The sequence below is a fragment of the Nymphaea colorata genome, chromosome 4 (genome assembly GCF_008831285.2).
Source record: "Nymphaea colorata isolate Beijing-Zhang1983 chromosome 4, ASM883128v2, whole genome shotgun sequence".
Classification (NCBI taxonomy): domain Eukaryota; kingdom Viridiplantae; phylum Streptophyta; class Magnoliopsida; order Nymphaeales; family Nymphaeaceae; genus Nymphaea; species Nymphaea colorata.
Window position 1 is genome coordinate 23,827,046 of NC_045141.1, and position 12,998 is coordinate 23,840,043.

Consider the following 12,998-nt stretch of genomic DNA (forward strand, 5'->3'; position numbering starts at 1 on the left):
ACTCAACAGTCTCGTATGACTATCTAGGAGCCCACTGTCTACCATCTCTTGTAAAATTTCACAACATTTGACATATTGAAACCCTCTACAAGTACTGGCTATGGTGTCCACCCTCTGAGCTATACCGTTCAACAAATTCTGATATACATCATTGTTGTTTGACATGTTCATTTTTTACCTACTTGTAGTTGTATTGTTTGTCGGATTTTCAGTTGTAGGAGTTGGAGGTACTGGCGATTGTAGGGGACTATCATCATTAAGCATTTGTGTGAATGATTGTTCACTATCAGACTGCATATACAAAGGAGTCGTCTGAGATGCAGGTGTAGATGGGAGTGGTTCAGTTTCATCATGTGGAATGCTGTTCAATGTGACTGCGTCTTTTTCAGTTGCATGAGATTCGCCATATACTTCGACGAACTCATCGTAGTATCTCCATAGTTTTGGCCCTTTGTACTTTTTCCTATTCGGATATTTTTGAAAAAAATAATGCGTTCATATATGGCTCAAACAAAGACATGTGAGACAAAACCTAACAGTATGAATGAAAAGCTCGGAGCTCGGACTTTCGAGCGGGTGAAATTCCACCCGCTCCCTTTTGGGTTAAACGGGTGGAATTCCACCGCGTTTGATGGGCGGGTGATCGGGCGGGTGAAATTTCACCCGTCCGTACACATTTCCCCTTCCCCACCAACTTTCACCCGCCCATCAAACGGGCCCTTAAGTTCGCTACCAATCTATGGACATAATTACAGGTGCAATTAGAAAAGCGGGTTGAAAAGCAGGACTGTTGAGGAAAAAAAATTCATAAAGTTCTTTAATAACTTAAAACACATGTATAATGGTTTTCATTTTTCTCCTTTTGAAACGAGGGTTGAAGGATAACAATCTTCGGAATGCCAAATATGCCATCGACCGTTTACTTGGACCCCAGTGAACTGCCTAAAACACGAACGCTTCTTCGCCTTCCTGGGACTGTGGTCAGCTGGTGTTCGTCGCTTCTTGAGTGGTAAGGGGAAGAGAGATCTGATATAGGTGCCCATTCTATAGATAGACAGACATCTACTGCGAAGCACCCCTAAAGTGGTAAAGCCTACATCTATCTGTCGCGAAGATGAGCGCCGGGGAGCTTCTTGCTATTGAACCTTCAGAACTCATGTTCAAATGTGGGTTTTCCTATTCTTTTCCCTTCCTTCCTACTGAGAATCGAATTTGTGATTTGGACGTTTCATTTTCGGCTTTTATTAAACCCGCGTTCTAATCTCTGTCTGTTTCATTGACTTGGAATGGATTCATGGTTACCCATGTTCTTTCTTGCATTTCCTTTGTTTTCTTCTCTTTAGGAGTGAGGTTGACGGCTTCCTTGATCAAACTGGTCATTTTAATGAATCGAGTTTCTTTTTCGTTTTACTCTAGTTTTGTTCGCGGGGTTTATAGAAGAGTTTCATTGCTATGTGTGTTATTGTTCCTAACATTGTATTAATTCTCTGCCTGAGGACTTGGGTCATGATGCTTCTATATTTTGATTCTGAAATTGGTGCGGTATGATGGATCACTAATATGCTTCTCGCCCATTTACGAACTGATCGTGTAGTCGAATTGAAGAAACAGAGCTCTTGTCCGTTGCACTTTGGTCAACAAGACAGACCATTCTGTAACTTTCAAGGTAGCCATTTCTCTATGTATTTGTTTTTGGGACACTTTCGAAAAATTAGAATGGATTTCCCCTTTCCTTTTGGGTGTTTAGCTTGATTGCTTGTATCGTCCTTTCCCCTAACAAGGTTAAAACAGCGAGTCCAAAGAAATATTGCGTGCGGCCAAAATACAGGTGTCATTATGCCCAGGAACTCTTGCGATGTTACTGGTAAAAACAGTTCCTAGTTGGTATAATTCCGTGACCTGAGTTGTCATTTTCTACTGTTTAGTCTGGTTTCTTAGATATAGATATGAGTTGATATTTCCTTGTTTCATAGTTACAAGTCTTACAATGCAGGCATAACGTGAGGCACCACCTGGCTTGCGGTGCAAAGACAAGTTCCTTATTCAGAGCATGATTTCAAATCATCTGGTGACTGCTAAGGACATTATTGCAGAAATGGTTCGGTGCTTTTGGTTGTATTATAACCACGTAATCTATTTTGGGGTTTCTGCATTTCATTGGAAAAACTGACGTTTGAACCTTCTTTTTTAGTTCAATAAAGAGGCGGGAAAAGTTGTTGACGAGTGCAAAATGGACGTGGTATATCTTTATCCGCCTCAACCTCCATCGCCTGTTCCAGAAGAGTCAGAAGAAGGTTCCTCTCCACGGGCTTCTTCTCAGTTAGATAATGGAGGCTGCAGTTCCTCTACATATGATTCTGTAAGCTCTTACCCATTGGTTCAATTCTTCTTGATAACTCATTAGAGGTACAAATGAGATCCTTATGAAATTTGGTATCAGCAAAAATTGCAAATATGCCCACCCTTAAGTCTGATCCATTTGCACTTGTAGTTCTTTTCCATATTACTACTTCTAGATGAACTTGATGTCTCTGAGATGAGACTTATTGTTAAAGTTAACCATTTAGGTACCAAAAGCATCGGATGAGTCAAAAGAAAAACATCGAGAGGTAACTGTGCAACCTATAACGATTGAGCTCTACTGTTTTGGGTTATTCTTTGTCTGCTGATGCATTTAATTTTGCATCTTACGTGACATCTATTTGCTTTCTCATCCTCTCACGTTTGATATTTGGCATTTAATCGTTCCGTTGTATGGTTTAACAAGTTAAGTACTTATCTTTGTTCCCATATATGCATTTCACAGTAAATAACATGCAGGATTATTAAAATCTTAAGTTAGATCATCTTTCTTGACAATCTTATTGCATTTTCAGAGGCTGAGAAAATGTTCAATGTGAATAGAGCTTCCTTTTTTTTTTTTTAATGTTGATAAATTCCAGAAAAGCTTTCAAGCTAGCTTAGGAGGTTTTTGTAATTCGTATGAAAGTAAAAGGATGTTCTACAGACAGGTCCTTGAACATAAAAAGAGTATATAGAGTTTAGCGAAATAAGAATAGATATAGCTGGAATATGAAATTTTATCACAAACAGGTTCAATTTGCTATTTGCTACTTTAGAAAAGTGAGGATATGAACCTGTATAATTGTGCAATTCCTCAGGCAGAATTTCTGCCTCATGCTTATCTGTTTAAAGGTGCCCTTTACTCATTGTTACTTATAGGTGACTTAGATTTCCTTCCTTTGCATTGTGTGATGGTTGTTCCTACATTGTTTTTTACGCTTAAAGGCATCTCTCATTCTGGAGTCGGCTTTCAATGATTCCCTGACTCGTGAGCGAGACACCTGGTTGGACGTTGCACAAAGCCTTGCTCAAAAGGTCAGCTCTGGGGATATAGTAACTCGAGATGATCTCAGTATGCTGCTAGACCTGTTGCACAATCCGAGCAGTGAATTATATCTGACAGCCTTGGAGGTCTGAATGTCACAAGTGGCAGGATTGAGGTTACCAAGCTAAATTTGTCAAATTTTCCCTATGTTACGGGGATTCTATTAAAAGACCCTCTATGCTCTTGACATCGTTCACACTGTGAGGACTACTACCATTACTTTGCCAATTTGTTTTTTTTTTGAGGAGGTTCTCAATGTTCAAATTTATTGCCAATGGTTGTTCAAAACCTGATGGCTGCTTATTTTATTTTTCTCATGTTTGTTCTTATAAAAATAGTAACGGATATCTTGTGCTGAAAATGATTTGAACTTCCCTATAGTGTGACAGACATGAAGGTACTCTATCATGCCAAACACCTCCTGCCCCCAACATCTCCTTTTCCGCAAAAGGGAAGAAGGAGAATAACATGGAGAAGAAATAAGGACGACAAGTCTTTTTACTTGATGCTATTTTGTTTATGAAGATTAATTATCTCATAATGTATCTTAATTTGCATCACAGTCGTAAGGAAAGTGTGCAGATCACACAAATTTTTTATCTTGTGCTTGTCATCTCAACTCTCAAGTAACCTGAACGACCTTGATGATAGATTATATGTCAAGTAAGTTGTGCATAAGCATAAGATACCTACACAAAAAGCTGCTGTTTGGGACATTTTAAGCAATTATAAGAAGGCACAAAATAATAATACATACAGGAGTGGGCAAATCAAAAGATTTTAGAGGGGACAGTGAGTTCATTTAGGGCTTGAAAGAAGAACTGTTTCCTCACATTTCAGCTTCTACTTGTGATAAAGATGGCTTGGTTCACATTGCATTCATTGCTTAGACATTTTCATGTGGTTATCATATCTGACATTAACTCTAGATTGAGATTTAGCTCAGTGATTGATGTTTTTATTATGTGAAATGAAGGTTGTTAAGAATTTTTTGGCATTTCTAGGTATTGAATAAGATTTCAATGTTGGCAATGGAGAGAACATCTGCCAGTGAACTAAACCAAAAACTGCGGCAAGAGCTGGTATGTTTCTAACTTTCTATAAATTGCATACTTGTTCAATGTCATATTAGTAAAGTTTAATATATTGATGGGGTATGGTTGTCATCATTTTCTTTTATTATGTGTTGTTATCTTTTTCTTTGATCATATTTGTTTTCTTCTTACACATGCATGTGCAGTTTTATACTAATATTGTTATATTATTCTCTCTCTCTTTCTGTCTCTGTGTGTGGAAAGGTTTTGCTGTCTTTTGAGTCTGACTTGTTTCAGAAGTAATTCCATTTACAGCTTGCGACGGTGGCTTTTAGTGACAAGGATGTTTCTACTGGCTAAATATGACTCAACTTAATAGCTTGCAATTGCTTTCTATACTTTTTTTTATGATAAGATTTGCATAGACGTTTTCTGATCCTTCTGCTTCATTCAATCCGAGCAAATGAAGATTCCAGGATATTGTGTAATGGCATGGAAAATGTGTTCTATTGCCTTATATATCCATGAGTGGAATTATGAATTTTAAGTTTATCTTGTGGGTGTCTTTTATACTGAAGCACATGCACTTGTTCGCCAGTCTATTGAAGGTTGAATTGGTTTAGACATCCGCTTTATTAAACGTAAGTAGGAACTGAGTTCTAATATTGCCTGAATGCCTCTTCTTATTAGCTTGTAAGTAAAATTTGGCATCAAACCTAGACGAGGCAGGTTTTAGATCATTTGGTAGGCATCAGATGTGGGTTTGACTTGAATTGGGTCTACAAGTGCCTGATACATGTGAGAGTTGGTGAAGTGAAGGCTCAAATTGATGATGAAAATTAGTCTAGCTTTTATGGTACTTGGAGGCCTGGAGGTCCTTTAATGTAAAACATGGTTGAAGCTTTTCTGATGTTCATGGAAATCTTTCATGCAGTTATTTTTGTTCTGTTGCTAAGTTCATTTGGCATTTGGATATTTATTACATTTGAAAAGCTTTTGCATGGGACTCAAAAGTGCTTCTGAAAATCAAGTCATGGCACAAAAAGGATATGTATGTAAACCTAGCAGCTTCCTCATCTGCTATTCTGCTTCTAACTTTGAATGATAATAATTTGATTCACCAATAATGAAATAGGATTTGTTACGGGAGTAACACAGTGGTGGTCAGGAAAGCTTCTCGTTATTGTTCATTGTACTGGTTGGCGTCTTGGGCATCCTGGTGGGGCACCTGGTGAAGACCTAGAATTATCTGGCTACAGTCCCACCGTTGCAGTTACGGCATCTTTACCGTGGATGTATATTGAAGCAAAGTGAACGAGAAGCTGCCATATGGGCCATATTCTCTTCCCGGTTCTGCTGTTTCACATGTATTCTGCTTTCATCTTTATGTTGTCCGTCAATTAGTTGAACAATTTACCAACTGACAGCACCTCACAATGTAAAAAAAAGAAAAAGGAAAAAAAAAAAAAGATCAACCATTCCCTTAAATTGCCTCATGTTACGAGAATTTACACGGAACTGGCATTGGTTTTCACAAGGGTTAAACTATAAGTTGAAGAAGCAGGTAGTTTCGGGAACCTATTTATGATTGGTTTATTGGTTTACCTTTGTATACTACATAATTTTCAGCATCATTTCATCCATATGGCATGTGATTTCAGCCTTGCACCCACGAAATGGAAGTTGGCGGTTACTCCGAGAGGATGTTATTGATGGCTGTCGTGCCTGTGGCTTTTTAAACTTGTTGTATCTTTACTTTGATCGAGGGCTGTCTGCCTTGAAATCTATGGAATTCTGAATGTCGTTGGTACAGTTGGCCATAATACAAAATCTATGATCCTACCAGTGTGTCCTTGTATCTCACTCTCATAACTCTCCATCTGGTTAAGTGCAGGTATTAAATGGTTAAGTGCAATATTTCCAAGTGAAAACTGGACGAAGATTGTACTCGATTCAAACCAACTGATTCAGTCCCAAGATGGCGCTGTGCTGATGACTACTAGATTTGCCTTAAGTGTCCATTTACAGGAAGCCGTTGTTCCTTTCATATAATAAGTTCTGCCCATCATGCAGGCTCCTTGGTATAACCTATCCGGATAATCAGACAATCTATGATGTTTTCTTTTGTTTCACAGCGCCATTGCTCAGGTCGAAATTCCTTATAGTTTTTTTTTTGTCCGCTGTCCATAGTAATTCATATTGTTGGTCATTTCATCCTCTGCCCATGCTGCAGAATTGTAGATGTAAGATGTTTGGTCATTTGGCAAAGGTCTCATGCTATGAATTGATTCAGCGGCATGGCCATTGAATGAATTTTCGTCAGTGTGGGTTATTTCCCCTTTATATAATTTGATTCACTCGAGCATGAGGAGTGCTTGAGTGAGAGCTGAAGCTCTGTCGTTTCATCCCCTCGTTCCCCCCATCTTTTAGAGTAGGGGTTGAATACTGGACTGCTCTTAGGTTTCTGAAAAAAATCTTCAGCGTCACTGCCTAGTGTGTTACCCCAAATGCATACTTGTTAGTACGCTAGTTCCATCCCATTAGAGCAAAGGGTTGACGCGCGTGCTACTTGAACTCGTGACCAGCAGCCTACCATCCACTGGTCCGAGCTGATACACCAAACGCCATCAGAGATTCTACAAGTTGATTCAGCAGTGTGGACCTGGTTTGGATATTTCTGACTTATGCAGATTGTTGTAATTTCAAGCAAGTTGTCTTTTTACTGAAATGCGAATTAGCTTAAATTAGTTTCAACATCAAACTACACGGGACGCTGCTCTCCTTTGTTGGTGACGGAAGGAAGGCCCATCAAGCATGAAGAATTCTGCAATGAAATGGTTGGCTGTCTTTACCTAAGGCTTGAGCTTCACGTAGTAGGCTGGTGAGTTGCTATAGTAGACTTCCTTAATGTGTTGGAGAGTAGAATGTCTACGGTCAACTGGATAAAAAAAACGTTCTAATATTTAAGAGAATAAATGGTATTTAAGAAAATAGCTCGTGTGATAGTGTTGCTTTTTACCTTCCAGACTTTTGTTGCTTACCGAAACCGCAGGTACATGATTTGAGCTCAAAAAAGTGTGGTATTTTTTTGACATTGCTGAAATAAAAACTGGGGGGCAAATGAGCAATTTCTTGTGGAAGTAAGACGTATTATATGCCACAACGTAAAAGGAACTAGCTTTCAAAAAAAATTATTTTGGAATAGTACTTTAGTCATTTCTAAGGAGGTTAGTAGGCAGCCAATCTTTGTTTCGAGCACCCAAAGTGTCAACTTTTTATGCTGCTGAAACAGAGACAGAAATATAGAAATTGAAGCACTATGGGAGCATCACATCTAAACATAAAAAACATGTTTGATCTTATGGGAGGAAGCTTCAAATCTCTTGTTGGGCGAAATAATACTCAAGTCAATTTCGCTTGATTTTTCGATGTGAAAGAACATCAAACCGTATGTAATCCATTTTCATGTTAGCAAATTTGCTTTGGTGCTTGTAGAAAGAAGTGTAAGATTGCACAAAATTCCATCTTGGTGCTCCGGTACTCGAAAATATGAAACGATGTAAACCTCCTTCACCGCCATACAATTTGTGACTTGTTGGTACTATATACATAGTGTTCCCATTTAATATTTAAACAAGAGCTAAATGTTTGATGGGATACAAATTCATATTGCATAAAGGGTCCATGTAATATTGTAAATGATCGTTATGTAGATAGATCTATGGGCGGCATCTAAAGTTATTTTTCCAAAGTCAAAGCACAAGTTGCAATTCATCTTTTGAAAAATGTAAGCTGACAAATGTTACTCTATGACATTAATTAAGTTAAAACTTAGAGAACTCATAAATAATCTTCAGAGCTGTCTTGTTTACTTATTGTGTGTGTAGAACATGGTCCCCCATACAAAATCTTAGAACAATTTTTAGGCATGTACATATACAAGCAATTCATGTACGTGAAATATATTTATTGACATGTTCAGTATAAGCCAAATTAACACAAGTTAATACGCATGTTTGGGTCTAAGTGAACACCCCCCAAGATCTGTTGACGCATGACTTTGAACAAACATAAAGAAACACACTGAAAAAAATTAAACATTTTGGTTGGTGGTTTGCTATTAGGTGAGAAGACACGGATGGTGGCCACTTCGTTGCATGGGCTACCACTTTCGATTTTTTTTTTTCTTTGATTTTGGAAAAACTTGATCACGGACCCGTGCAATGCTTTCTATGATTTGAATGTGACCTTCCAAAATGGTAAATAAGAAGTGGTGAAACAACAATTATACCGTATTATGAAACAAAACACCACGGTGGTTGACTTGCCTCCCACTCATTGCCACCATTCCCAACCAAATTAATCATTCCATTTCCGCTCACACTCTCTCTTTTTACTTATAATTCACATTCCATTAGTTTGCTCTTAGTCACATTATCAATAGCAATATTAGTGTTATCATTGCAACTTATCTAAATGATGTTGAGATGTGAGGACGCCATATTTGTGGACATCATCATGGTTTCTTCTTATCTCGTTAAGACGTCATAATTTCCCCATCTCAACAAAAACGATCTTAGCTCTTCCAAAGTGGAGTTTGTGTAACAAAATATTATAAACAATGCAGCAGGGAAAGAAGGTTCGCATTTAAAGAAGGGTTGACAAAAACTTGAATCCTCATCGATCTCGTCTTTTTTTCTGAACACACACAAACTTTATAAGATGCCAACGTTGCGTATCGTGTTTGTTTGATGTGCGAAGATTTGATAAACTAGTGATTGAAACTAGGAAAGGACGGACGTTACATGCATATGTTACTTGAAAATAAAATAAGATAAGGACCGTGTGACCTGCGCTTGGAGACTGTGACTGTGTTTGTCTGGATATCACTGAGAATGGCTTTCTCAAGTCATGAGAAATAATGATCGGTATTGATGTCACATGATGGTTACAGCACATGGGAATTTAGCCTTCTTGTCTATGTTTGAAGGAAATGGCCGAACAGGAAAAGACTTCAGGACCCTGTGAGGAAATCAAATCTTCCAGAAAGTTGTGTTTCTGAGACGTCGGGTAGGTCTATCCTAGATGGGGCCTCCATGCAGGAGGAGTTGTACTAGTATAGTATTCATCCTCAGCAGGAACACCATAAGTTCTGAATCTTGCAGAAGGACAACTCCCAGCTGAACATCCACCTGCGAATTCCACCATCTAATCCAGAGTACTGAATATAAGTACGTCAGCTATAGTAGTTTGATGACAGCCATTGAACATGAGAGGGAGATGACAATGACGATGGATTGTCACCGGAAAATTATTGCCGCCTATCCAGGGAGGGGCCATCCCTACACACCCATCTTTACCCACTCTAAACTTGGAGAGGGTGAAAACCAGAGTGTGATAGGCCTCGAACGCCCTGATGACACCAGAATTTAATAGCCATAAATGCTTTCATATCTATTCTTTCTGCATGTATTTCACATCCAAAACGCTGGATTCCACATAGAATTTGGCTAGTGGGTCCATCTTTCTCTCTCATATATTTCACACGCTTCGGCTATTGTATCTCATTGACTTGTAGAGTGGGACAACTGAAGACGGCTATCTCTGGTGTCGATCTCCTCATTCAATATCATAGTTGTGAATTGAAGGAAAGGAAGGGAGAAGATTGAACAATTGTCAATTTACAACGAAATCGAAATATCGACACGTTCGTTTAGATGATAATCTTGTTGTATGTCACCGGCCTTGAAATCTAAATGGTCTGAAGATTCTTTTTGTAGCACTCGCCGAGGAATAGCTCCGGCAGGGGCCACCGAACGATGACGCAAATCTAATAGGTGGCGTCAATACGTGTGATCCTTTTGCTTTACTTCTGTTCGAAATACCAGGTTCTCTGTTATCTGCCATTAAACCAAAGCGGTCCCCGTTACTTTTTATCTAAACGGCGTAGCAAAATGAAAGGCGGAGGATCGGCCGTTAAAAGGGGAGGGGGATGGACGGTCCCCAGTTCTCCGGCGACGTAGGGACCGGCGCTGGCGTACAGAACGGGAATGAAACGTGGAAAGGAGAGCAAAAAAAAAAAGCAGAAAGGCGATGGGGAAGGGAGAGGCGGACCCCACTGCCCTAACCTGTCACCAAAAACTGCACGGAAGAAAGAAAAGTGGGTCCCAGGGTATCACCAACTATTGGTAGTGAACGGTGATTGGCCCAACGGGGTTGAGGAAAAACGGGGCCCACTCACTGGTTGGCCGACAACCTTCTGGCACACAGGTTGCGAGCCTAATGATCGGACCAAGCCCACGCCGGACCGAGCCGCCACGCCTAGTGCTTCCACAATCATTGTCTAAGGGAGGGGACTGCCGGCCGTGGGTCTTGTCTCTCTCTCTTTCTCTCACTTATATTTTAGAAAAATAACTTGGCATTAGGTATCCTAAAGCTGAAAGAACCCGAAGTTGAAGACAAATATAGTTCAAAAATAGAGTGTTTCTATCGTGTTAAAACAACTACGTTGCTGTAGTTATATTTCGCCTTGAACTTCTGCAACTTCCAAGTTATGAGATCGTTTTCTTTTTGCGAATGTTATGAGATCGAACGTTTCATAATTGTTTTTCCACTCGAAGGTTGTGACTGTACTTGAAGCGCCTTGCTGCTGGAATCCTGCAGCAAACGCTTCCTCTTCTTTTGGGATCTTGATCATTCGAGATTTCGTTAGGAGAGGAGTCGTTTTCTCTAAATGCCACATGCTTGATTCTGGCATCAGCCACGGCATATGAGAGAGAGGAAAGATAGATTTTCATCAATTTCGTTCATGGGAAAAATGAAGCAAAGCCAAAAAGGGATGACCACGCGGAGTCCTTTTTTCAGATTGGATGGAATGAGTCACACCCAGTTAACGAAAACAGATGAAGTTTTTCAGGTTTTCTTTTTGGATCCGAACGGAACGAGAAGGGAACGTCCTACTAGCCAAAATGTTTCCGTCATGCAACGATTGAATGATATATATATACTTTCTACATCACATATGAGAACAATGATTCACTTGAGAAGAATCCATTATTTACCAGATTAGTAGTAAATGATGTCCATAAACATGAGAGCTTAATTACTGCCTTCTGTCACAATTCGCGACCTTCTTGGTTGCGTAAATAAAATAAACCTTGATGGCTGTAATTATACAAAAAGATGCTTGAGTGAGTTTTTTACAGCGCCGCCACCACCACCAAGCAGGACCTCCTTCTTCACGAGCGTCCTGAGCTTAACTGAAGGACAGCATAGCAGAAAGGAATTTGCTGCACTCCCGATCGGGTAAATATGCCAAATGGTAGAGCTTTTCCTTCACTATGGCCTTTCTTTTTCTTCCCTTGCCTGCCCAATCCTTCGTGGAGGGAGATGTCGGGGCGTGGGAGCTAGTAAGGAAAGGGTGAGCATCGTCTCCCACTGCCCCGACGGAGCAGGTGGCCTATGAACGACCGTTCGGATTCATATTGGTGCATGCGACACCATTGGTTCTTGTTGCAGAGTGGCAGGAGAGAAGATGAAGGGGTCACACATCCTTGGGCTTCGGTTCTTAGCAGCTTTTGTACTTCTGTTTTTTTTTTTTTTCCTTAATGTTGGTGGAAGCTGTAAAGAAGAGTTTATTGCAACAGTGTTTCATCCTCTTGCAATTGTTTCTGAGTACAAGTAGTATGGTGCACAGTAGTTCATTCCAATCAAGAAGCAACTAACCATAAACAACAAATCTTTAATAGTTTATATATTCCCGAAATGAACTTGGATGGCAGACACCCTGAATCAGTTATTCATGATTTCCTACCTTCTGTAACTGATCTGTATTGTTATCCCCTCAAAGGAAAATTTACTATGCATGCTTGTTTTTTCAAGCGCGGCCTAAGGCTGATTATGTAGATGTGGAGAACTACACAAAAATAAAACTACTTACAACCCTGATTTAAACGATATAAAAGAGGGTAAGAAGAAATTAGTATTAATTTTTGTTGAGATAGAGAACAAATTGCACACAAGAAAACAGGAATATGATTGGTAATATAATGCATTTATACCATTAATTATGTCTTCTTGGAGAAATTTCTTCTAACTCAATGGAAATTCAATTGGTTTTCCTCTCATTTCCTTCCTGGACTTGCATGAAATTAGGTATAGAGAAATTTTACACATTTGCATGTGGTCCTAGGTCCGCGCTTTTTGGAAGCAAAAATTCCTTCCCAGTCCAAGTACCTTTGAGTTAGTACTCCTTCCAACTCACGAAGCATTTGTGAGAGGCTGATGCGCATGCAAATGATGATGAAAGAATAAATTTGTTTGAGTTGCCCAAGCATTTATCATTATTCTTTTGTTACTGTATTTATTGTTAGCAAATAAAAAATTTCATCCTCTGAAAGGCAGCACGCTCACTCGGGAAAAAACTATATAGTTAGGAACATGTTATCAATGCTTTGACAATAATGTAGTGCAATCAAGTTGAAAGTCAACAGGACAATGTGGATGGGACATGACACTGAATGGCGATACCACAACCTTGAGGTTTATATATATTCAATGAACTTGCGTTTAAACAA

General features: G+C 39.4%; 1 protein-coding gene across 6 annotated transcripts; it reads left to right on the forward strand.

Moving 5' to 3' along the window:
* The first annotated feature begins 930 nt into the window (after window positions 1-930).
* On the forward strand, window positions 931-6,118 carry LOC116252200 (vesicle-associated protein 1-3-like). Of its 6 annotated transcripts, none has more exons than XR_007573027.1 (9): window positions 931-1,166; window positions 1,595-1,666; window positions 1,782-1,884; window positions 1,994-2,098; window positions 2,192-2,359; window positions 2,568-2,609; window positions 3,289-3,588; window positions 4,393-4,470; window positions 5,558-6,118. XR_007573027.1 is itself a non-coding variant. In XM_050077226.1 (8 exons), exons 4-8 carry the CDS (start codon window positions 2,051-2,053, stop codon window positions 5,573-5,575), a joined length of 354 nt encoding a protein of 117 aa, XP_049933183.1. In that variant the 5' UTR covers window positions 931-1,166; window positions 1,595-1,666; window positions 1,782-1,864; window positions 1,994-2,050; the 3' UTR covers window positions 5,576-6,118. The 6 variants fall into 6 exon arrangements, 1 of the variants encoding a protein (XP_049933183.1); XR_004172089.2 differs by having other exon boundaries at window positions 1,782-1,864; XR_004172090.2 differs by lacking the exon at window positions 2,568-2,609 and having other exon boundaries at window positions 1,782-1,864.
* Window positions 6,119-12,998: the final 6,880 nt, after the last annotated feature.

Excerpts from the sequence above, each read along its gene's own strand:
- LOC116252200 (XM_050077226.1), top strand. The coding sequence starts at position 2,051 with ATGATTTCAAATCATCTGGTGACTGCTAAGGACATTATTGCAGAAATG. Across the intron at positions 2,360-2,567 it reads GTTCCTCTACATATGATTCT|GTACCAAAAGCATCGGATGA; the intron begins GTAAGCTCTTAC and ends TTAACCATTTAG. Across the intron at positions 2,610-4,392 it reads CAAAAGAAAAACATCGAGAG|GTATTGAATAAGATTTCAAT; the intron begins GTAACTGTGCAA and ends TGGCATTTCTAG.